This window comes from Lytechinus pictus, chromosome 5 (genome assembly GCF_037042905.1).
Source record: "Lytechinus pictus isolate F3 Inbred chromosome 5, Lp3.0, whole genome shotgun sequence".
Lineage (NCBI taxonomy): Eukaryota > Metazoa > Echinodermata > Echinoidea > Temnopleuroida > Toxopneustidae > Lytechinus > Lytechinus pictus.
In genome coordinates, this window is record NC_087249.1 from 12,824,149 (window position 1) to 12,847,804 (window position 23,656).

Genomic DNA, 23,656 nt, shown 5'->3' on the forward strand with positions numbered 1-23,656 from the left:
GATGTTCGATTTTTTTATAAGATCTATTGATGTTCTGTGCCTTTGCCCATGTTTGGAAGACATCGGTACCACAGACTGTCGTCACCCCTCGCAGACAATAGGGTCTGGTGACGAAGGTCCGATGGCCATTGTTCGTGATGCGCAAGAGTGGTCCAAGGCTGGTGACCAGATGGGTCTGGAAGGGTATAAATAGGAGCGGAGATGACCAGACTCATCAGATATGGACCAAGAGTCTAACAAGAGAAGAAATCCAGAAATAAAGAGAAGACATCTTAGAAGAACTCGAGGTTGACGAACAAGACATCAGAAACGAACCAAGAAGGAACAGAGACATTAAGATCGCTATCATACCTCAAGAAATCAGTTAATCGCTGACACAACTGCAACTTTAGCACTTTTCTATCAAGACACTCCCTAAGAACTCACCGAGATGAAACTTGTACTTTTACTGACAGTCCTGGCTGTCATAGCTCAGAGTATATTCGCAGCCCCAACCACTCAGAAAGAAGTTCCTGAGGTAAGTGATACTTTATCGGTTAAAATCGGTGTCAATTTTCAACTTAAAAAAAATTCTCTTTACTGACTTTATTTTTATTGATGCTAATTTTTAAAACTCTAGTCTACCCAGTTGGGGTTGACTTGAAGGATACCAAAGGTTGCCAAATTATGTTTATTCCCTAGACAAGTGAATTATGTGATTTTCGTATTAGTCTTGCGCAAAGAACACCAGGGCCCCGTCTTACAAAGAGTTACGATTGATCCAATCAATCGTAACTCTATATAAATCCATCAAAGTCATAATTTTTTTCTACAGGAAATTTGCAAAACGTCCTTTGTAAACAAAGGAGAACACACAAAATTGTCAAGAAATCAATGAATTTATCGATTTACATTCATATTTAGAAATTTTTTGAACAAACATGCATTGTATATGTTGACTTTGCTGGCTTTCCATAGTTGCAATTGATCGGATCAATTGCAACTCTTTGTAAGATGGGCCCCTGGTTCCAGTTGTCAAGAGTCAGCAGTTCTGCTGCTCGACCAGTTGTCACACTGCAGAGTGGATTATGTTTTTTGGGTAGTTCGTTAACTCCTACAAATATCACCTAAGGCACTGGAATTCAAAATAAATTTAAACATTTACAAATTTATATTACTAGCATATTTACTAAGTTTAAAATGTCAATTCGGTTTTATCAAAGATGTTGGACAAATGGTGCGAAGACTGACAACGTGAGTTCATAATTTTGAATACATGAAGTATATAAATCAATATAATAAGACATTATCCATCGACAGTATTTATAAACATAGTATATGAAAATGTTCGATTACAAAATAACATAACTGATTGATAACAAATGATTTGTCAATTGCGTTGTAGGAGATGCCTCCTCCTAAGAAACCGCAGGACAGCGTCCCACAACATCACGAACCCATCGATGAGGATCCGACTCCTGGGGCCTTTCAAGGAGACATGATGTTAACAGTAGATCAACTGAGACAAATCGAAGAGGCTATCGATGATCAGAAGGCTGGTCGTAAGAAGAGAAAAGCTGTCATCAATGAGAATGCTCGTTGGCCCTCCAACATCGTTCCTTATGAAATCTCGCCATCTTCAAGTAAGTCTTGACAATCTTGTGTTTTTATCAAACGTCAAGCATCTTTAAATATTTATGTTTATAGAATAAATGCTACTGAGCAAAACATCAAACGTAGCATTGAATGAAGTAAACTAAGAAGTACTTTCAGATACTAAAAGAAAAACATCATCAAATAATCATATTGATGAAGGAAGTGCAATTTCTTTGAAATCACTCTTCAAATTACTTCTTCAAACTATATAGTATGGAATATCGAATGTAGTTGCTGATAATAAGTTTCAATTTTCTTTCCAATTTCATTAGGTGGTGATAGCCAGGTGATTCGTGCAGCCATGGACCACTGGGAACAACATACATGTTTGAGATTCGAACCACGAACTTCCTCACATGCCAGTGACCTAGACCATAACACATATCTTTCATTCATCAAGGGTGGTGGTTGCTGGTCCTTTGTAGGAAGGGTCTTTAATGGCGAACAACAGATATCCATCGGATCAGGATGTGAATACGTAAGTCCTCTATACATTTTTCACAAGATATTCTCGAAAAAGAAGAACTCACAATAAAGGCAATTGTGTAAAAAAGTGAGACAGTATATAGATAACAGATTTTCCAAATTACTTTTTCTAATATATGTTTTACTTTGAAATGCAAAACAAAAGATGTGATAGAAAAATAATTTCGTAATATTTGACAAAATAAATAAAAATGACTTTGTGTTCTTTCTAATAACAGCTTGGTATAGTCGCTCACGAGATCGGACACGCCATCGGGTTCCATCACGAACAATCTCGACCAGACAGAGACGACTACATCAATGTCCACTTTGAAAACATCCAATCTGGCTTGGAAGGCAACTTCCAAAAGTATGACTGGAATTCTGTGACGACACGCAACGTCGAGTACGACATCGGCTCCGTCATGCACTATGGCTCACATGTAAGAAAAGTTATGTCATTATTATTAGCATTAGCTCGGTCTGGATTCTTCTACTACATAATGTCAACATTTTACGTGGAACATATTAATATTTCTTGAGGATATTTTGTGTACTAGAAACCAGATCAACTCAATAAAATATAAGAAGTTTGATACAAATACAAAAGAATTAGTATGGATTATGAACCAATGAATATTAAAATCAGGAACAAACAATCCCATTCTGATCTGCTCCTTTGACAAAGTGTTGAAAATATTGGCGATTATAAGATCGTGGACTGGATCAGAATTATTAACATGTCATTTTTAAAATTAATCTTACCTTAATTACTTCATTACATTGATAACGATTTGATTTCATTCTCTTTCTGTTCCAGGGATTCTCAAGAAATGGTCTTCCAACCATCACCACCATCGATCCTCTTCAGATGCATCTCCTTGGTAACCGAGCTGGTCTTAGTAACGCCGACATCACCCTAGCAAACCTCATCTACGAGTGCGACAATGAATGTTCGGACTCTGAGCAATGTCAGAACGGAGGATACCATGATACTAACTGTATCTGTGTATGTCCTCCAGGTTACAGCGGTGACTTGTGTCAGGATGGAAGTGGACCTACCACTACACCACCATGTTACCAAAGATTGACGGATACACAGGGAGAGATTACGTCACCAAACTACCCCAGTAACTATGACAACGACCAGGAATGCATGTACCTTATTGAGGTGAGATTTTAAATCCATCTATATATATTTTACAAATCATTTCCATCTTCTTAATCAGTTCAATACGAATTGAATCATTATTCAACAAATAGTTTATCTATTCCAATTTTACAATATACTGTATATTTTATAAAACATTTAGCGTTTTACAGCTTATTGAGAAATCTTACTATCAACTCCAAATGATTTGTTCATCGTTCAAAATATGACTTAGCATTTATGAATAAAGTATGTTCTACAGAATTATAAGAATATTATAATATTATTATTTTTTCTTCTTTACTTATCATTTAAACAGGGAGTTGCAGGAAGTACGATTGAACTGACATTCGTCGACATGGACATCGAAAACGAGAACCTCTGTCGCTACGACTCCGTCGAGGTTCGCAAAGACGATATCAACGCCATCGGAGAGAAGTTCTGTGGAAGCACCTTACCTCCTGTCCAGATCTCTAGTAGCAACCAGATGTTGGTTTCTTTCACATCTGATTACAGCATCACTGGGCGTGGTTTCAAAGCTACTTACGTCATCCAGGGTGTTCCTACGACTGAGGCACCAACTACCACCCCTGAAACAACTACTAATCCTCCTGTAGTCGGAACATGTGGAGGAAGCTTTGATGACAACCAAGGTTCATTAGCATCACCAAACTATCCCGAAAATTACAGTTGTAATCTTCGGTGTGTCTACGTGATCGAAGTGGAGGCTGATCGTCGGGTTGAGCTGACATTCGCAGATTTCTCGCTGGAGAATCAGAGTACCTGCCGATGGGACGCACTGGAGATCGATCTCGGAGATGGTGTCAAAGTTCCTATGAAGTAAGTCTAACAGCAGTATTTTATTTAAACCCTCTAAAACAGCATGCCATGTATTTAAAAGAATAAAAAATATCTCATGACACAAAGAATGTTTCGTTTTAAAGATCCGATGAGATAAAAGAAAGTGTTAATGGATGATTTCAAGTTCAGCGTTGACCTTTTGGTGTTGGTGTTATGCTCGCTGTGTAAAATAATGATCATTATTTTACACAGCGAGCATAACACCAAACGTAACACGAAGACGGTCCTGAAAAGTCATTCACTAGTCGTTGAGGTGTCAATAATGTGATCTGGACCAGTTTTACAAACTCAGAATAGGTTTTGGAGCTGGAGGAAGCAATTCAAATTGAGTTTCCAACACCAACACCGGACATAAATCACCTAATGTGTTTGTTGTTTGACCAGTCTTAACTTTTCACCACGAACGAATAAATAATGTTTCTTCTTCTCCTCTTTTCTCTTTACCTTTTCTCTCCAGGATGTGTGGAAGTGAGTATCCAGCCGCTTCTCTGGTGTCAATCGGTAACAGGATGGAACTGACACTGAATACAGATGGATCTGTCACCGATCGGGGCTTTTTGGCGAGATATCGCGCAATTGAACTGTAAGACTATACCTTGCCTGTAAACAAGAAACAAGAAAGTTGTACTGCATTGACATTAATAATGTTGGCCATCCAAGACTAGACATCTCCTAAAGGCGACATGAACGTTAAGATTTTCCCTTGATTTTGAAGATGTTAAAGTTGGTGTGACGGTTGCATGACATTTGCTCCGACGACAATTGCTCCGAAGGAAAATCTGCACATTAAGTCAAACATAAAACCTTACTTTTAAAACTACATGTAAATAAACCCTAATCATTATCTTTACATTATTCTGAACCAAAAAAGACTATCACAATCCTAGCTCTAACCCTATACCCTCTGAGATATTCATACCGGAGCAATTGTCACAGGAACAAATGTCGTGTCAACGGTGTGACACCGAGTGAGGTATACATCTAAAGGTGACCGCACACCTTGCGATCGGTCTGCGACCCGATTTTGGAATAACACGTAGTATAATTTGATGCTAATATTGAGACATGGAATATCTTACTGTGTAATGTTCGAAATCGTTGTACGATTACATATGTTCAAATCTGTGAATATGCTATCATCCTTCTTAGAATAAAAACAAATTTAATATCTAGTCGCAATGACGTCATAGCAGTCGTACGATTGGCTACGATTTGAAACTAAATTGGCCTTTACTCCAAAATAAAGGCTTGCAATCTTTCAAAATGATTATAATAGTATTCTTTCAATTAATTTCAATTGTAATGAAATGATATGTTCCATTCATATTCTCAGAAAATTAGCAAAATGCGATTTGTTCCAAAATCGGATCGCGAGCAGTCGTAAGGTGTGCGGTGGCCTTAACAGAGTTATAAGTCTTTCCTGTGTATCATCACGAATCAAGAAAATTACGCAGTAAAGAAAAAAATGATGAATGCTAAAATCATAGCCAAACAACTTTGCATTATGTCTACAAGCGTGACAAGTTTAACTTTTAAATACGCGATAAATATTCAACATTTTTTACTCTTTGTTTTGTTCAATACAAAGGAATTTGGTGCTTGATATTTCCCTCTATTGTTGTATTTAAATTCTCCTTCATATTTTTTATAATAATAGCAAAGCCAATGATATGTTGCAATAAAATGCCAAAAATGATATACTGTATTATTAATAAGAAACATAAACCGGCTGGTACGGCGGGAAAAGATACAGATGAAATATTGATACCTTTTATCTATTTATATTTTTATCATGCGCATATTAACTTATATGTTATATATTTGCAATATACTTGTAACTCATAAGTATAGTCATACCACTGCTATGATTATTAGAAAGTTATTATACTTATTACATATACAACATATCGGATATTTTTCGTTTTTTTTATTTTAGAATTATTTTAATTGTATGAATTCACTTCCACAATGTTTTGATAAACATAAAGGTTAATGTGAATAATACGACGGCTAGCTAAGCACTTCTGTCATTTCGACATGCGACCATTAAACAGGAACAAAAGTATTTATATAATTCGAACGTCTAAAAATAAAATTTTAATGCGCTGTAATTTGCCAATCAAAGGAGGATTGACTAAAATGACCTAATTTTAATCATAATTAGGTCATTTTGTGTTTGACGCATCTCCGAAAAGTGCTCAAAATTGACCACACATCTGGAATGTTTTCTAATTTTTGTCGGACACAGTCATATTCACCACTACATTGATAACGTTTAGGATATTATTTATTTATGATAAAGTAAGATGATCTTTGTTGTTGTAAATGATGATGTGTTTTCCGTCTGGTACGGCTGGATAAGACACGCATAAAATAAAATACTTATATTATCAAAATCATGCGTTTGTTCCCATTTTGAATTGTGTGATAAAAAGAAATATGCGGGGGGTATAAGATAAATAAAAAAAATAGATGAAAAGGAGAGGGGAAGAGAGAGAAGGGTGGGAAGAGAGTTGAAATGATAGACAATTTAAAAGTAGGGGGATAGATAGAAAGAGAGAAGAGATAAAGAGGGGGAGAGGGAGAGAAGGGTGTGAGGAGAGTTGAAATGATGGATAATTTAAAAGTAGAGGGGGATAGAAAGAGAGAGAGAGAGAGAAAGATAGAAGAGATAAAGGAGGAGAGAGAGAAGGGTGTGAGGAGAGTTGAAATGATAGAGAAAAGTGGAGAGAGTGAAAAAAGTAAGAGAAAGAAAGAGAAAATGTGAGATAAATAGAAACAAAAGAAAATTGACAAGTTTAACACAAATATTAAAATATGATTTATTCCACCTAAATCCACCAAAGCTTCCAACTGTTTTATATTTTACAAAATAATGAAATGATAATTGACCAAAATAAACAAGTAAAGGGGGAGATTTTTTTACCATTAATGATAATGATCATAATAATGATCATTATTACGAAAAGTCGAAACAATAGTGAAATTATCATATTTATGATGATGATTATTGCCATTTGCACTACTTAAACTAAAGGTAAATTAATCAAACTATAATTTTTTACTGCTCGATTGCTTTTCTCTCTCAAATTCTTATTTCCGTCAGAATATAATGATTTCGCACTTTTATCAATAATTGTAAATATGTTATCTCATGAAATTAGGTTTAAAATTGAAAAAAGGAAGATCTGTTGCAAAACTACGGGGGAGCACGGAGGCACGTGCCCCCAATCTGCTGGCAAAAAAATCCGAGGAAAAAGGGGAAAAGAGAGAAACGGAACGAGAGACATAGATGAAAAAGCAAAAAAGGATATATTAGAAAGAATATATATTTTTTAATTGCAATAAGTATTTATTCATGTTGGTTTCAAATATGTAATAGAAACGCTACATTTTACGATTTGTACTAATTTTTTAAGGCTAAATTTCATGCTATCTGTATGAGTTTTGTACTTTTGTTGGAAACAAGTGGTTATTCTTCGCCGCTTTCGGTCTTAATACAAAAAAGATTAAGCTCGCACTTCGCATCATATTTTTGGATTAGTGAAATACGTATTTTCTTTATGAATTCCTACAGAGGGTCCTTAGAATGTTACCTTTTCAGGTCTCAATATCCAACATTTTCCAGCTCGCGCTTCCTGTTTGCAATACTTGATTCGTGAGATAGGAATCATGTTCATGATTAAAAAAAAGTGTAAAAAAATTTCCTGTTTTAGGTCTAAATGTAAAAAAAAAAAAAAAAAAAAAAACGAGCTCGCGCTTTGGCGCTCGCATGAGATTCTTATGCTAAGATATATATGCTCTGCATGAATTCCTAAAAAGAATCCCCTTTTCATGTCAATAATTTCAGCTCATGCTTCGCGCTCACATGGTTTGATTGAGAGACATTAATGTTTTTCGTGAATTCCTAAAAACATGTCCTCAAAATGTTAATTTTTCGGATCAATATAAATGAAAATTCTAGCTGGCGCTGGCATTGTTTGCTTAATAAGAAACGTAGCGGGTGTTCAAAGATTTGCATAATTATGAGGTCCCGTTATCAGGTCTGAACCTAAAAAAATCAGTTCGCGCTTCGCGACCACGTTATTTGATTAGTGAGATAGTGTTCTTTCCATGAATTTCTACCAACAGCCCTTCTTTTCAGGTCACTTACCTCGCGCGCTCAATAAATGATTCAAATTTTGCTTTTGCTCCCCAATGATGTGACCCACGATACGCCAGTGATTACAAATATAATTTACCTTTCGAGATCCTGTGCATGTAAGGATTTCAGATTTGAAAGCGCAAAAGAGAAAGAGAAAATTGTCATATTTTGGGTACATATTTCAATCCAATTCAATTCTTTCATTCCATTTCCATTCAAAACATAATACAAAGTAATATAAAGTAATACAAATCAAATACAATTTTACAGACGAGCATTCTTACTTAATAAAACAAAACAAAAAACATTATAATATTGAGCATAAATGGAAATGAGGGGGGTTCACTAAAAAGCAAAGCTTTTTAAGTGTGGATACCCATTGGAAATAAAGAAAATATAATCGACTTATTCATATATGCGTTCATATACAGGAAAGAAAAAAGAGAAGGAACAAAAAGGTCGAAATCATATTGATGTAAGCGTAATTACAGAACAAGTGCAAAGTTATTCACACAAAGAGGCCTTCGCTGTTAAGGATATGTTGCGCAATAGACAGAAGAAAAAGCAGAGAGAGAGAGATAGGAAATGACAAGACATAGAAGACAAGACAAAAGAAGAGACAGGACAGTACAAGACATGATAACATAATAAGTAACAAAAAATTAAAAGGAGGAAAAGTCAGAACGGGGAAGGGCTGACCACAAACCGTCTGTAGTATGGATGTGTCCATAAATGCGTTTCTATCATGATTTCAGGATTTCATGAATTCGTTCTAAGAAAAAAAAATAATGGTCGACCATGAAGAATGGGTCAGCATTTACCTCCCCAAAATATAAGAAAATAAAATATATAGAAAATTATGGCTATGTGGGCGGATCATTTGCTTTTAGACGGGTTGGTCGTCCACGCTTTTTAGCGCCGCTTTGGGTGTACCCATTTGTCTCTACAATTTTAGAATTTTCTCTAGTTTTGTTACTTTGCTCCCGTAGATGAATATCTCGTTTTATGATCTTGGCTTTCTTTTAAGTAGGCTTTTCTAAAGGGATTGAACATTTGAAAGGTAATAGTACAATTGTTTAAATTTTGCTCGCTATCGCAAGTTTTGGTCCTTTCTTGCTAACTGCGACCCACAAAACGAGATCTGTGGATCGGTAGGCCAGCAGCCTTTGCAGAAGTTGAATACTATCTGGAATATAGCGTCCAGGGCGTTTCATAAAGCTCTTCATAAGTTAAGAGTGACTTAAAGAACGCATGACCCCCTTTCTTGTGGGAAATGATATTCGCCATTAAATGTTAATTGGTAATTATTTAGAGCGTAAGAAAGAAGTTAGTTGCTCTTAAAGGACAAGTCTACCCCAACAAAAAAATGATTTGAAAAAAAAGGAGAAAAACCCAACAAGCAAAAAACTGAAAATTTCATCAAAATCGGATGTAAAATAAGAAAGTTATGACATTTTAAACTTTCGCTTAATTTCACAAACAGTTATATGCACATCCTGGTCGGTATGCAAATCGGCAGACTGATGACGTCACCCACTCACTATTTTTTTTTGTATTTTATTATATGAAATAGGAAATATTCAAATTTTCTCCTCCTTGTCAAGTGAAACAAAGTTTTATTTTTCCCTCAACATGTGCAATTACCATTATTTTAACAGTTTATGGTTAAGTTAAGTTGGTCCATATTGTCAAATCTGTAAAAATTGAAATATTGTATTATTCAAACAATAAAAAACAAAAGAAATAGTGAGTGATGGACATTATCGACTCTCTCATTTGCATATCGCTGAGTTGCGCATTGAACTATTTTGTGAAAAATAAGCGAAAGAGATTTAGTTAGAAGAAAGTAATATTCCCCTTAAGAAATAAAAGTATAAAAAATGTATTCATGTAAAATCACATCCATGCATATTTATAACACATAAGTCTATGAGGTGTTTTAAAACACGTTTTTTTTTAATCATCCTGCCCTGTAGGCGAAAATTTCTACAGTTGTTTTATTCACCTTGTATTTCTTTATACTACCACAACCGACCCAGGACCTTCATTTTTATTCTTGTCTTTATATATATATATGTATATATATATCACTCCAGTTCTCAAGGAATTACACTGGCTGCCTGTTAGGCAAAGACTTACATACAAAGTTCTTTCCTTTGTCTTTAAACTTAAAACCAACCAGACACCAGTGTACCTATCAAATCTTCTGGAGGTGAAGAGATCATGTAGACCCGGTCTTCGTTCAGGGAATGTTCACCAGTTCCAACAAGTTAGAGTGAAGAGGTCCTGGGGTGACAGATCTTTTTCCGTTGCTGGTCCCCGTTTGTGGAATTCATTCCCATCGGACATTAAGTCATGCCAGTCGAGAGGACTATTCCACAACAAATTGAAGACTTACCTCATGAGGGAAGCATTTGTATGATAAGGCCTACTTGTTATTTTGACTACCAACTGATTGCGTATTTTTTCTTGTCAATTTGTTCGATTTTTGTGTATTTATTAATTTTATTTCTGTTTTATATAAGTAGTTAATTGTGCGCCTTGAGTGCCATCGACAGATATGTGCGCTATACAAATCTTTGATTATTATTATTATCATTATATATATATATATATATATATATATATATATATATATCTATATATATATATATATATATATATATATCTATATATATATATATATATACATAAAGGCAAAGGGCCATTTGCACAACGTGTGTTGCAGCGCGTCATGTTCTATGTATAGGCGTGAAATAATCCAGGCATTGACGCTAGACGTAGCTTTCAAGGTATCTCATCTAATGCTAGCTGTCGGCCTGTAGGGCCTTCATCAGGCCTATATGTATTGAAAAAAACAAAATAGAACAAAACCATAGGTAAACCCAAGGCACCGCCATGGGTACGCCCGTGGCCCATCCATATGCTAACATATTCATGGGTACACTTGAAGAAAAACTACTCCATGGACAAAAATCCATCCTGAACGGCTCTTGGAAGAGAAATATCGACGATATATTTTTTTTATTTGGACTGCATCCCTCGACTTCTCACTAAATTCCAAAATGATACCAACTCCCTCCACCCACAATTGAATTTACGTTTGAAGCATCCCGCTCTGAAGTCCCTTTCCTTGACACAACTGTAAGAATTGACAATAACTTAATAGAAACCGACCTACACATCAAACACACGGACTCCCAGGCTTATCTCCTCCCATCTTCCTGTCATCCCCCTCACATCTTCAACAGCATCCCTTACAATTAATCAAGCACCCGCATCACACGTAACTGCTTCCAACCCATCCGCCACGATTTCCACCTCAATACACTCCGCCCCGCACTTCGCACAACGTTATTACGACCCCAAACACACTCCTAAACAAATCGACCGCGCACGCCAAATTCCACGTGACCAATTACTTAAAAACACCCCTTCCTCCCGAACCCCCTAGTAGTTACCTATGACCCCATCACAGCTAAAATCCCTCGAATCATCCACAAACACAACCCAACATTATCAGAAAACCAGCTTCTTCACGCCACCTTCCAGGACCCCCCATGGTGGCCTTCAGGAGAGCCCGAACCAAAACACAACAGACACAGAAACAACGACAACAATAACAGCATCAAAGGCTTCCGCAACTGCCAATCAAAAAGATGCATGTTACACAATTACACAACCGAAAATCAAACCATAGAGCTATTACAGTAATAGCTCCATGATCAAACATACACCAGCACGATCACCGGCCAAACCATAATAGCTCTATGGCCAAACATACCCTATCAACTCACAACTAAATTGCAAATCTGAATGGATTATACCTTATCACATGCAAGAAATGTCATAAACAATACGTTGGCAAAACAGAAAACACACTCTACACCAGATCAGAAATCCGCAATTACAACCCCACCACCAATCACAACACTAAGATCATCCCCTACGCACCCCCACTTAATGTGTGTATTTGAGTTTTATCAGACGTGTACCAATCAGATATGATTATTTACGTCTGGGACCGACCTTTAACGTCACCATCCGAAAGACGTGACCAGGGCTCGAACCTCGAACCTCTACATCAATTTGTAACTTCCCCGCATAGCTTGGATTACAGGCGCACGCCACAACGCCCAGTTAAACCTCCCTGACCATTCTATAACGATGTTTCGATCATGACAATAGAACAGATAGACAACAAATACCGCTCAATCATCTTACACCGAGAATCATACTGGATCACCACTCTACTCACCCTCGCCCCCAATGGAATCAATGACCCATCGCACGCCCCCACACACGCACACACACACCGGCCCCATTCACTTCACTTGATCTCACACATTCACACCTTGGACACACTCTCTCCGGCACTGGAATATTAGGTAACTACTTCTGTATTTAATATATCTGATCTTGTGCAATATATACATATATATACATGCATAATATGTTTGGTAATTATTGAACCCTTTACACATCTTTTCGACCCATTTCGTCGTTTGTTTATTTTACAGTCTCACTCGTCCCAACAGGCCACAACATTCAGGTAGTTTTATAGCTACGTGTCTTTACCCCTATACAGTTTAGTATGCTTTATTATCTTGATTAATTAATTGTCTGATTATTTGATTGATTGTTAAGATTTCTTTGCTCTTTATCGCTGTATGTTTACTTTGTTCATTGTGTTTATTATGTTGCTTACCGCTCAAACATCAATATTAATTATACGTATATATTTCCCTGCGTATGACAATGTACCTTTTTTTAATGTCAAGCTCTCAAATTATAACTCGTACCACCACTTACTTGAATACTATGTAAACGTATATGAATATTTCTATATAGTTATGTACTCAAATATGAAATATAGAATGATACTGAAACGAGTTGTCATTTAACTTGTAACATTATCCCCTATTTTTATTCACAGCACTTATTACGCAAGACTAACTTCCCCTCCAGATGCACAGAAACCCAAGTTAATCTCATTTGCCGGTAAATACCTTATATATATATAACCTAAGCTACACAGCTTAAGTTACGAAATCGTTTCTATTGTACCCAATCATCTCAAGTCACCCCTCTGTTATTATTTTTGTTATCTTACTGGAATCCTTCTGTTCTGCACTCAACCATCTCGTTTAAGTGTCATTACCCCCTCTGTAGTTACTTTTTGTTATTTTTTGGTTATATAACTGTAATCCATCTGTTCTGTACTCAACCATCACGTTTTAAGTTAATACCCCCTTTGTTGTTATTTTTGGTTATCTTTCTGTAATCCTTCTGTTCTGTACATTTTGTTACCCTTTATTTACTTTGTTGTTATTACGATTTTATTTGTATGGTTTTGTTCTATTTTGTTTGTTTCAATACATATAGGCCTGATGAAGGCCCTACTGGCCGAAAGCTAGCATTTAATGAGATACCTTGAAAGCTACGTCTAGCGTCAATGCCTGGATTATTTTACGCCTATATATAGAACATGACTTTATTTGTATACACATTAGTGCTAAAAGTTAGTGAACCCCACCAGAAAATAAACATATTTTAAGTGTTCAAGTTCTGCCATGTTATAGATATTTAATCGTGAAATCAGGTGATAAAATATTACATTCAATAAAGTTTATTTTTATGGGCCTGTAGTCTTATAGGGTTGGGTGACCCAACCCTACAAACATACTGCTTCCATGGGCATCCAATTCTTATAACATGTATAAAACGAAGTATTTTGCATTTATTTTAAAGTATGTTACGTCTTTTGTATAATGTCTCATTTCTATACTTTGTAATGTTTGTATATTCTTGATTTTGCATGTTTTTAATGAAAAATATGTGAATTCAATTCAATTCAACATAATTATAGTTTGTCTCCATCCAACACTCATCGCGAAGGAGTGCACATTATGTTAGGTTTCATTAACTCTTTAGCACTACTAAAGATGTGTGAGTGTGTGTATATATATATATATATATATATATATATTCCTGATCTTTTGCATGAATATCGTCAAACACGGAATAATGTCACAAAATTGATTTAAACAAACGAGAGTACTTTAATAGCTAACTTAAATGTATAGGTAATAGTAAGAAATTATGGAAAGAAATTAATAAATTTACAGGACAGAAACAAAAAAATAATGATATATCCAATGGGGATTATTTTAACGATTTTTTTTATGAATGTTGGCAAGACAATTTCAGAAAAATTAAAAACGATGCTTTCGTTTGGAATCATCCTGACAGCATTTATACTTTTACATTCCAGTGTATCACTAGTGAAAAGGTAACAAAGATCCTTTCACAGTTGCCGAGTGACTCTAATCTTGACATTTTAAATTTAGATACCAAACTATTAAGTATAGCGGCTCCTTTTGTAAATGCATCATTGAGTGTAATCTTTAATGAAAGCCTGTCTAGCGGATCTATACCAGATGACTGGAATATCGCTCGAACCACTCTAATTTATCTGCTGTATGCCATTTGGCAAAGAGGTACAAAGTCAGTTTCTTTTTTATCTTAAAAAACACAATTTCATAAACATTGACCAACATGCATTTTTACCTAATCATTCGACACCTACATGTTTACATAAAATATTAGATGATTGGTATGATTCTTTCAACGAACGTGAGATGGTCAGTGCTTGTTTTTTTGGACATATCTAAATGTTTAGACTGTATTAATAATAATATCCTATGGAAAATGGAAAGATATGGTGTTAAAAATAATGAGTTGATATGGTTTTCTAATTACTTATCAGGTAGAAAACAAACTGTTTATTGTCATGGAAAACTGTCTAAATTTAATAACCTTTCTGTATGAATTCCCCTGGGTAGTGCCCTTGGACCCCTACGTTTTCTTGTTTTTATTAATGACTTAAGTGAATGTTTATTATCATGTTCTTGCAATATATATGCAGATGATGTTGTTATTTATATTTCTGATAAAAGTACCGAAGTCATTAGTCTAAATTACACGCTGATCTTGAAAACATAAGTAGGTGGTATAAGAGAAATGAATTAAAAGTTAATGTTGACAAAACGTATACTATAAAACGAAGATCACATGCTTCTCAAGAATTAAACATACATATGGATAATAACATTATAAAACAAGTAAAACATATTCGGTATCTAGGAATCGAAATTGATGAGAATCTTACGTGGAATTTGCATGTAAAGAACCTAAGTAGATCTTTAGCTTTTAAGTTATGTTCTTTGAAAAAGGTCAGTAATTTAACTGATACGAGTGTTCTCAATGAAATTTATAATTGTACAATTCAACCCATATTGGATTACTTTTGTTCGGTATGGGGGAACTTTTCTGTCATTAATAGGAAAAGTTTGTTTAGATTACAAAAAGAGCAGCAAGAAGAGTAGAAAAGAATTTTGATTATACTCATGATGGTATTGACATTATTAAGAGATTGAAGTGGCAGGTTTTAGAAAAAAAGACGAAATTATTTCCTTGCATGTATTATATCTATCTGCATGTGTCTATGGATATGCTCCGGTACGTTTATGTAATTCTATTGATATGGTTTTTGATAGACATCCAATGAATACAGGATATGCCAATTCGCTCAACGTTGTAGAATCAGAACTTTAGAATGCAACTTCAATTGATACTTTTAAAAGGAAATATATGGAAACACACTTCGAGTAACACTCTCTCCGCTCTCCATTCTATTCATCTCTATGCCGGTTTATGTTTCGAACTTTCAATTTAGTATTCATCCCCGAGCACACTCTATGTTTGTTAATACCTATGTCACTCATTTTTTTTTTTACTATTTACTATCATAGAATTTAAATTGTTTAATGTGTTTTTTCTGTACATTGTTAGATATTTACTATGTCAACAGGACCATGTTGAAAACAGTGTATATATTATCTGAACATGCTTATCCTGTGTAAATTTTTTAAATGAATAAAATACATATATATATATACAGTGCGTCCCAGAAAAAACGAAACCGAGATTTATCGATGATTTATCATAACTTAATCACAAATGCAATTCACAAATTACCTACCATTTTAAAGCTTAGAATCTCCTTTTTCATCTGAAATTACTTAGATTATTTCTCATTCATGCATGAGTGAGCAAAAACAATTTGAAGAGGGGGTACCAAAAAGTCATTTGGCGGGCTGTATCTAGGTGTCAAAAAGAAAACCGCATTTGTAAAAAGTTCAATATCTGCTCTTTAATTTGATTCAATTCCATTCAATTACAGAAAATGGTCAAGAAATAACAAAGTTCTGGTTATTTGAAATAAGGCTTGAATTTCAATAATTTCATAAAATTAAGAGGTTTTACAGGTTAGCGTTCGAACTCACTCGACACTCCGTTTTGTTGACGATCTTTTGTTGACCATGCGATAGCTTCTGTGGGAAACCGGTAAAAACACGTTTATTTAATGAAATTATGGAAATACAAGCATTGTTTCGAGGGAACATAACTTTTTTACTTCTTGACCATTTTTTGTGATTAAGGTATCAAATACAAGAGCAGATATTGAACTTTTAGGCATGTGATTTTCTTTTTGAAATTCAGATACCCCCCGCCAAATGAGATTTTGGCATCCTTTCTTCAAATTGTTTTTGCTCACTCATGCGTGAATGAGGAATAATTGATGTAATATCAGATGAAAGAGGAGATTCTAAGCTTTAAATTGGTAGGTCATTTGTCTATTGTATTTGTGAATAAGGTATGAAAAATCGTCGCTTAATCTCGGTTTCGTTTTTTTCTGGAACTCACTGTATATATATATATATATATATATATATATATAGATAGAGAGAGAGAGAGAGAGAGTGTGTGTCATAGGTGCAAAATGTGCTATGAGACGGTCGTAACTTCATAAGTACTCATATAATGGTCAAGCTTTCCATCCATGCAGATCTTCATCGGGACTCCAATATACAATACACAAGTAAAATATGATAGCCTAACAGTTATTTACATGCATAACGTAAATTAATAGTTTTTGTTTATATAAACGTATATAAATATTGAAATAATCATTGTACTATCATTAATGATATATACTTTTAAAACTACATCATCATTACTACTTCTATTATCATTTCTGTTATCATAATTTTTTATTATTATGTGATGTAACTGTTATATAATTGTCATTTATTTTACATATATTGCACATTTTTATACGACCTAAGTTTGAAATGAAAATGAAATAAAGATTACCGAGTATGGAGGTTCGATTGGTTTACATCGGAGTGTTTGTTTTGGAGAAGTAAAAGCAGTCCTTGTTATTTTCAAATATGAGACGTATTAAACGACTTTTAAACAGAGGCTAAACACTTATTATATACTATAACCATGTGAAAATCTTACCGATCTTTATATCAGAATCCAAGATTCGTCACTCAGTAAACATTCATGTGACTACACCAGTAAAAAAAAAAGGTTGTTATTTTGTCTTTTTTGTGTAACTAACTTGTGTTTATGTGATTTGCAATCACCTAATAATCATTTGTAAATTTTGTGATTTATTTCAATTTGTTATAATAAAAAAAAAATAAATGTCTTCGTGTGTTCCCCTTATCAATCAATATTTTACTGTTATACAACCTTCAATTTATTTCAAAAAAACATGAACTCTTTTCTTTCTGTTTATATTGCAGCCTTAAAGTAACCCAACCCAGAGTCGATTGCATCAAATAAATGAACACTTGTATTCGGATACCAATCATTCGGAAAATATCAATTTCGAAGGCCTTTTCGACTATTTATAGCTATACGATCTCATCAGTTTGCTTCACAGCCTTTGCAGACAGACATGGTTGATAAAATGATAACCAGTCTGGTATCATCTTAATCTTGACATGAGCAACTCTCTAGCGTGCCCTTATAGTTGTATCGTCTGTAATTTTCAAAGAAGAAGTGACAGGAAGACACACAGGTATTCATTCTCTTCTGGATTCAGCTGATGGTAATGATCAAATGGTTTAAAGAAAAATTGTCTGGTTGGATAAACACCTGTATGAGCATGATCCAAGATATGCGCTTTTATTTCAATGAAGGTGAGATTACTTTCGGATAAAGGCAAAAATCTTCATTGATATACGACTAGGGGGAAAACCCGTTGTTTCTTTTCTCACAACCAAATTGCTTGACAATCAAGATCAGTCTACGTCCGTGGAGAAAAATAAAGTTATAGAATGAATTCAGTTTTATTCGTACTTTCTATGTTTTGCGTGATTTTCCGGTGAACATGCCAACATAATCAGTGCGATGGACTCTTCGACGCTGAATGACTCCGAGTACATGTACTTTGATTATGGGGACGCTAGCTTGAATTCGTCAGCATCAACGCCATCTCCTGAAATTATCCTTGGGCCTAATATTCCACAGGCGGTCGCTTTTGCGTGTTCTACTTTTCTCATTATTACATCGAACACTGTAACACTAATTGTTCTTCATCTGAAGCCATCCTGTTTTGAAGAGATCCCTCGCCTTATATTCCAGGCACTAGCTGTTACCGATCTTCTCACGGGTTTGTTCTGTAGTTTCTTCAGCTTTCTGTTTTCCTGCGCTCCGCAACTACAGAACACAGTGACCTGTATAATACGAACGATGGCCTGTACGGGATGTCTAAACCAGTCAGCTCTAACAATGGCATTTGCAACCGTTGACCGTTACATCGCCATCACTAAACCGCTGCGGTATACTTCAATCATGACCGCAGTGCGCGCACGATACGTTCTCTCCGTCCTTGCCTTTATTTCCATTGGCAACGCCATTTTCACCAATGTTGGAGCCGACTTTACGTCCACCAAAAGGACGTGCGTTTCAGACTTTTCAGCAGTTGGAATCGGCATATCTTTTCGGCCATCGCTCGTCGTCATCCTCCTTTTATTCTACGGTAGCCTTTTGATCTCGACATTCGCCAACTATAATGTCGTGCGTATAGCTATTCGTCATTCAAGGAGACTTAGGGACGAGACTTCACTACGACAAAATGGGAACATGCAGGATGGCACCTCGAGTTCCACTGATGGTCCGTCCAACATGAGACAGTATTTACCACAACCTGTTCGTGCTAATCGCATCAAGATGAGGAGTCTTTGGACCGTTGTCATGGCTACGATATCGTTCTACCTCTTGGTGATGCCTTGGAACATCATGGCATCACTTCACTTCGCCCACCACGTCCAGATCCCCCATTCTCTAAGAATCGCAGCTGCCTATCTCCTAATAAACAATTCTTGGTGGAACACCGTGATTTACTTTCTTTTGAACACAACCTTTCGACGCGCCCTTTGCAAAACACTTATCCGGGTATTTAGCCGTACCACGTCTGATGTCAGCTTTGAATGGACAATAGTCGCGACGGATGGAAGCCTAAATATGGACATTTCTCCGTAACTCCAGTCTAAAACCTATGTCCCGATCTTTGCCTCTGGTGGTAAGAAATAATTAACTTTGTGCTATCATTAGAGAACGAAGTTTTAGAACTACTTTGAGAGCATGTAGTGTCATAATTCTTTGCACCCCCGTCATACATGTACTTGCATTGCACTCACTTACAGCTTTGTTCAGTTATGTTATCATACATGGCCATGCATTTATCATCCGTGAAATCAAATACTGCTTATACTCCATAATCTCCTATTTACGTTCCTTTGATGTTTATGTACAGTTCGTTATATCAACGTCATAAAAGTCTCGCTTCTTAGCTGGTCTCTTTTTAGTTTTTTTTTTTTTTCAAGCATACGTACATGTGCAACTATTCATGTTTTTTAAGGTTTGGTTCATTTATTGTGTTTTTTTAATTGTATATTGCTTGTCATTACCAATTTTCAAATGTAAGCGCTTTTTATGATTGATTTTGTATAAATATTTTTTATGATTTTTATGTTGGAAGAAATGAAGGTCTATAGAGAAATGAAATAAATCAAATATAAAAAAAAACACTAGTCCTGGTAGAAGCATGCCCTTGACACTGAACACCTTAAAAGTACAACGATATCTTGAACATTATAAGACTCAGTGGCACTGTTCTCTCTTTTTTCTCTGTGCTATAAAGTTTATTTTTATCAAGATAAATTCATAGGTTATGAATATCATCAAGATCACCATCTTGGCCTATGGACGTTTAAATCATTTAATATTTTACCTTGTTGCAAAGGAAGGGCGAGTTTAAGAACTGTCACTTTCTGTCTTAAAAAGCGACATAAATGAGAACATGGTTAGTTAACTCCTACATTGAACAAAAATGAATAAATGAATTAATATAGTTGGTAAACATATTCCTTTTTGAAAGATTTACTGATCTTAATCTCAGAATAAATGACGTCTTTATCAACCTTTGATTTAAACTTACATAGCCTACGTCAGCCGTCCAGAAATTGAGCTGAAGATTCACATGACTATTATTTTTTAGTATACACCAATGCAGATTGATTGCTCACTTTTACTTGAAACATGCAAAACATCCATGCCATTATGAATCGCGTGACATTTCATCAAATTTTATTTTTCATTTTTTTTTGCGGATTGGTGAGAGGAATTTGATGTCTAGCCATGCTTGTTTCAGGCATTTCACTTTTTTTTCATTTTGACCAACTTGACACAGCGCGTTTGAGGATTTCCAATTCTCTTGTACTCAAGAATACCTGACCAGCCTAGATTTTTGTAAGTAGGCCTGTCGGCCTCATTTACATATTTACATCTAATTTTCCGGCTTTCATTTCTAGACAACATACATTAATAAGAAAAACTTTGTTCCCCTATAACAGTGGCGTAATTACAGGGGGGGGGGGCATGGGGGGCACGTGCCCCCCCCCCCAATCGGAAGGCCAAAAAACGGGGAAAAGGATAAAAAGAGGGAGAAAGGAAGAGAAAAGTAGTGGGGAAAGAAGAAATTATTGTTCATTATAATGTTATAGTATATTATGTTATATTACATAAAAATATTTTTTTCATAATTTTGTGAAACATTATTTGCTCAGGGCCTATGTCTTCATTGTTCCTGGTGCTCGCATATACTGTTTAACTAGATATATAATCCTGTTGTACTAAAACCTCCCGCTTTCAAATCAATATACTGTACACCAAATATATTTCCTCGCAATTGGAGTTATTATTGCTATGTAGTGATATTTGCTTCTTCTTAATGACTACTTAAAGTGATTGTCCTATTTTAAGGTCTTAATATAAAACATTTCATGTCCCTGCTAACGTTTGCATTAGTTGATTGGTGAGATGTCTGCCCTTCATGAATTCCTAAAATCGGTCCCTAAAATGTCAATTTTTCTGATCTCAATATCAAAAATTTTCAGCTCGCGCTTCGCGCTCGCAGCATTGGGTTAGTGAAATACGTACGGTCTTAGTGAATTCCTGCAAAAAAGCCTTAGAATGCCCCTCTTCATGTCTGAATTTCCTAAATTTTCCGCTTGCGCTTCGCAGTATTTGATTAGTGAGATGCGTACGATAATCATGATTACAATTACTACAAAGAGTGCTTAATGTGTTTAGATGTAATTCTAACAAAATTAGCAAAGGATGGCACTAGCATTAGATGACTATGCTGAGATGTGTATTTAATGGATTCCTAAAATATAGTCCTTAAAATGTCTCTGTTTGGGGTCAATATATAGAAAAATTTCTGCTCGCGCTTCGCGCTCGCATGGATTGCTCAGCGAGACAGGTACGTATCCTCATTACAAAAATGCTTATAATGTCCCTTTTTAGGTCTGAATATCAAAAATTTTCAGCTGGCGCTTCGCGCTCGCATTATTTAATCAGTGAGATACATATCCGTTTAATGGCAATGCATGTCCTTAAAATGTCTATATTAGGTCAGTATATCTGGCAACTGAGCACGCTTTGCGCGCTCCCTAAGTGACTCGAAAATTTTGCTGGCGACCCCCCCCCCCCAATGCCGTGACCCACTGCACGCCACTGCCCTATAACCATATGTTTCAAGTTTAATAGCTGTAAAGAAATGTGACTTACATGAAATTTAACAATGATGTATTTTGATTGGGATTAAAATTTGGATGAAGTGTTATGATTGGTAAAAGATAGAAATATTTTTTTGCATTATAATTACACTTTCTGAACAAACGCCATGTCAGGCATCATAAAAAACAATTGAATTAGACATTTCAATCTCTTTTACCATGTTTACGAAGAGTTTCTTTGATTGCGTATTTTATTTTTCAACATGCACTACAATTTGGACTGCATTTGTCATGAGGATGGCAGTGGATAAGATGCATTCGTGTGGTCATAAACCGGAATAAAAATCTGAACAGAGCTCAAAGGCCGGGGGCCCTATTAGTATCCCGTAATTAGTAACCATCTGGAATGAAATTATTGGAAATGGTTTTTTGACTGATTTGAGTAGGTATTGGTGTCAACATTTACCAAAAAAAGTTAGGAGGAATACGGGTTGGGGATAGTGCTTTTTTCAAGGTCAAGGGTCCATGACCTTTTTTAATATACTGCATCATGGTAATGTCCAACCGATTCCAAAAGGAGAGGACTCAGCCACACTGAAAAACTACAGGCCTGTATCTATACTGCCGATTTTATATAAAATAATCGAGAGTGCAGTGTACTTAAACGTATTTGATTATATATCTCAGAAAGACTACTTATATAAGAATCAGTTTGGGTTTCGCCCTAAGCACTCATGGGAAACAGCTTTATTATGCGTGGTGAATCAATGGTCAGATAATGTAGATAAGGGATACCTGAATGGTATAGACCTTCGACGTGCATTTGATACGGTTAACCACTCCCTACTATTAGATAAATTACATCAATATGAATTCTCACCAAATGTCATCAAATGGTTTGATTCATACTTGAAAAACCGCCAACAATTTTTATCATTAGGAAAAGAAAAATCTACTCTAATAAACGTTACAATGGGTGTGCCACAGGGTTTGATCTTAGCCCCGATACTTTTCACTTTATTCATTAATGTTCTCCCTAACGCTATACCAAATGGCACCGTTTATACGTATGCTGACGATACTACTATTTCTGTTTGGGGGGATCGAAGCAAGAGGTTGAGCTCAAACTGTCGAAAGCTCTTAAGGAATTGGACTCTTGGCTCAACAAAAGCAAGTTGATTTTGAATAGTGACAAGACCATAACTATGCTACTAGGATCAAAACAAAAATTAAGATCACTAAACAGCAATATGCTATCGATAGTGTTAAATGGATGTCAACAGGAATGTGTAAGTAAATATAAATGTTCAGAAGTTGTTATAGATACCAATCTCGTCTTTAAAAAACATGTCGAGAGTATAGTTTTAATTGTGAAACAAAAACTAGGAATTATTCGTCGCTGTAAACAGTATTTTGATAAATCACAATTGAATAAACTGTATTGGGCTTTTGTAATGC

The 23,656-nt window shown here is 35.5% G+C and overlaps 2 protein-coding genes across 3 annotated transcripts; both read left to right on the plus strand.

The window, feature by feature from the left end:
- The first annotated feature begins 178 nt into the window (after positions 1–178).
- LOC129262412 (blastula protease 10-like) lies at positions 179–6,507 on the plus strand. Its single transcript, XM_054900527.2, has 7 exons — positions 179–517; positions 1,385–1,622; positions 1,908–2,113; positions 2,340–2,543; positions 2,921–3,271; positions 3,570–4,090; positions 4,569–6,507. Exons 1-7 carry the CDS (start codon positions 431–433, stop codon positions 4,696–4,698), a joined length of 1,737 nt encoding a protein of 578 aa, XP_054756502.1. The 5' UTR covers positions 179–430; the 3' UTR covers positions 4,699–6,507.
- A 6,030-nt stretch (positions 6,508–12,537) lies between these two features.
- Positions 12,538–21,371, plus strand: LOC129262411 (probable G-protein coupled receptor 21). 2 transcript variants are annotated; one of them, XM_064099841.1, is made up of 4 exons: positions 12,538–12,643; positions 13,192–13,256; positions 14,606–14,755; positions 17,915–21,371. In XM_064099841.1, exon 4 carries the CDS (start codon positions 18,525–18,527, stop codon positions 19,656–19,658), a length of 1,134 nt encoding a protein of 377 aa, XP_063955911.1. In that variant the 5' UTR covers positions 12,538–12,643; positions 13,192–13,256; positions 14,606–14,755; positions 17,915–18,524; the 3' UTR covers positions 19,659–21,371. The 2 variants fall into 2 exon arrangements, with proteins under 2 accessions (XP_063955911.1, XP_054756501.2); XM_054900526.2 differs by lacking the exon at positions 14,606–14,755.
- Positions 21,372–23,656: the final 2,285 nt, after the last annotated feature.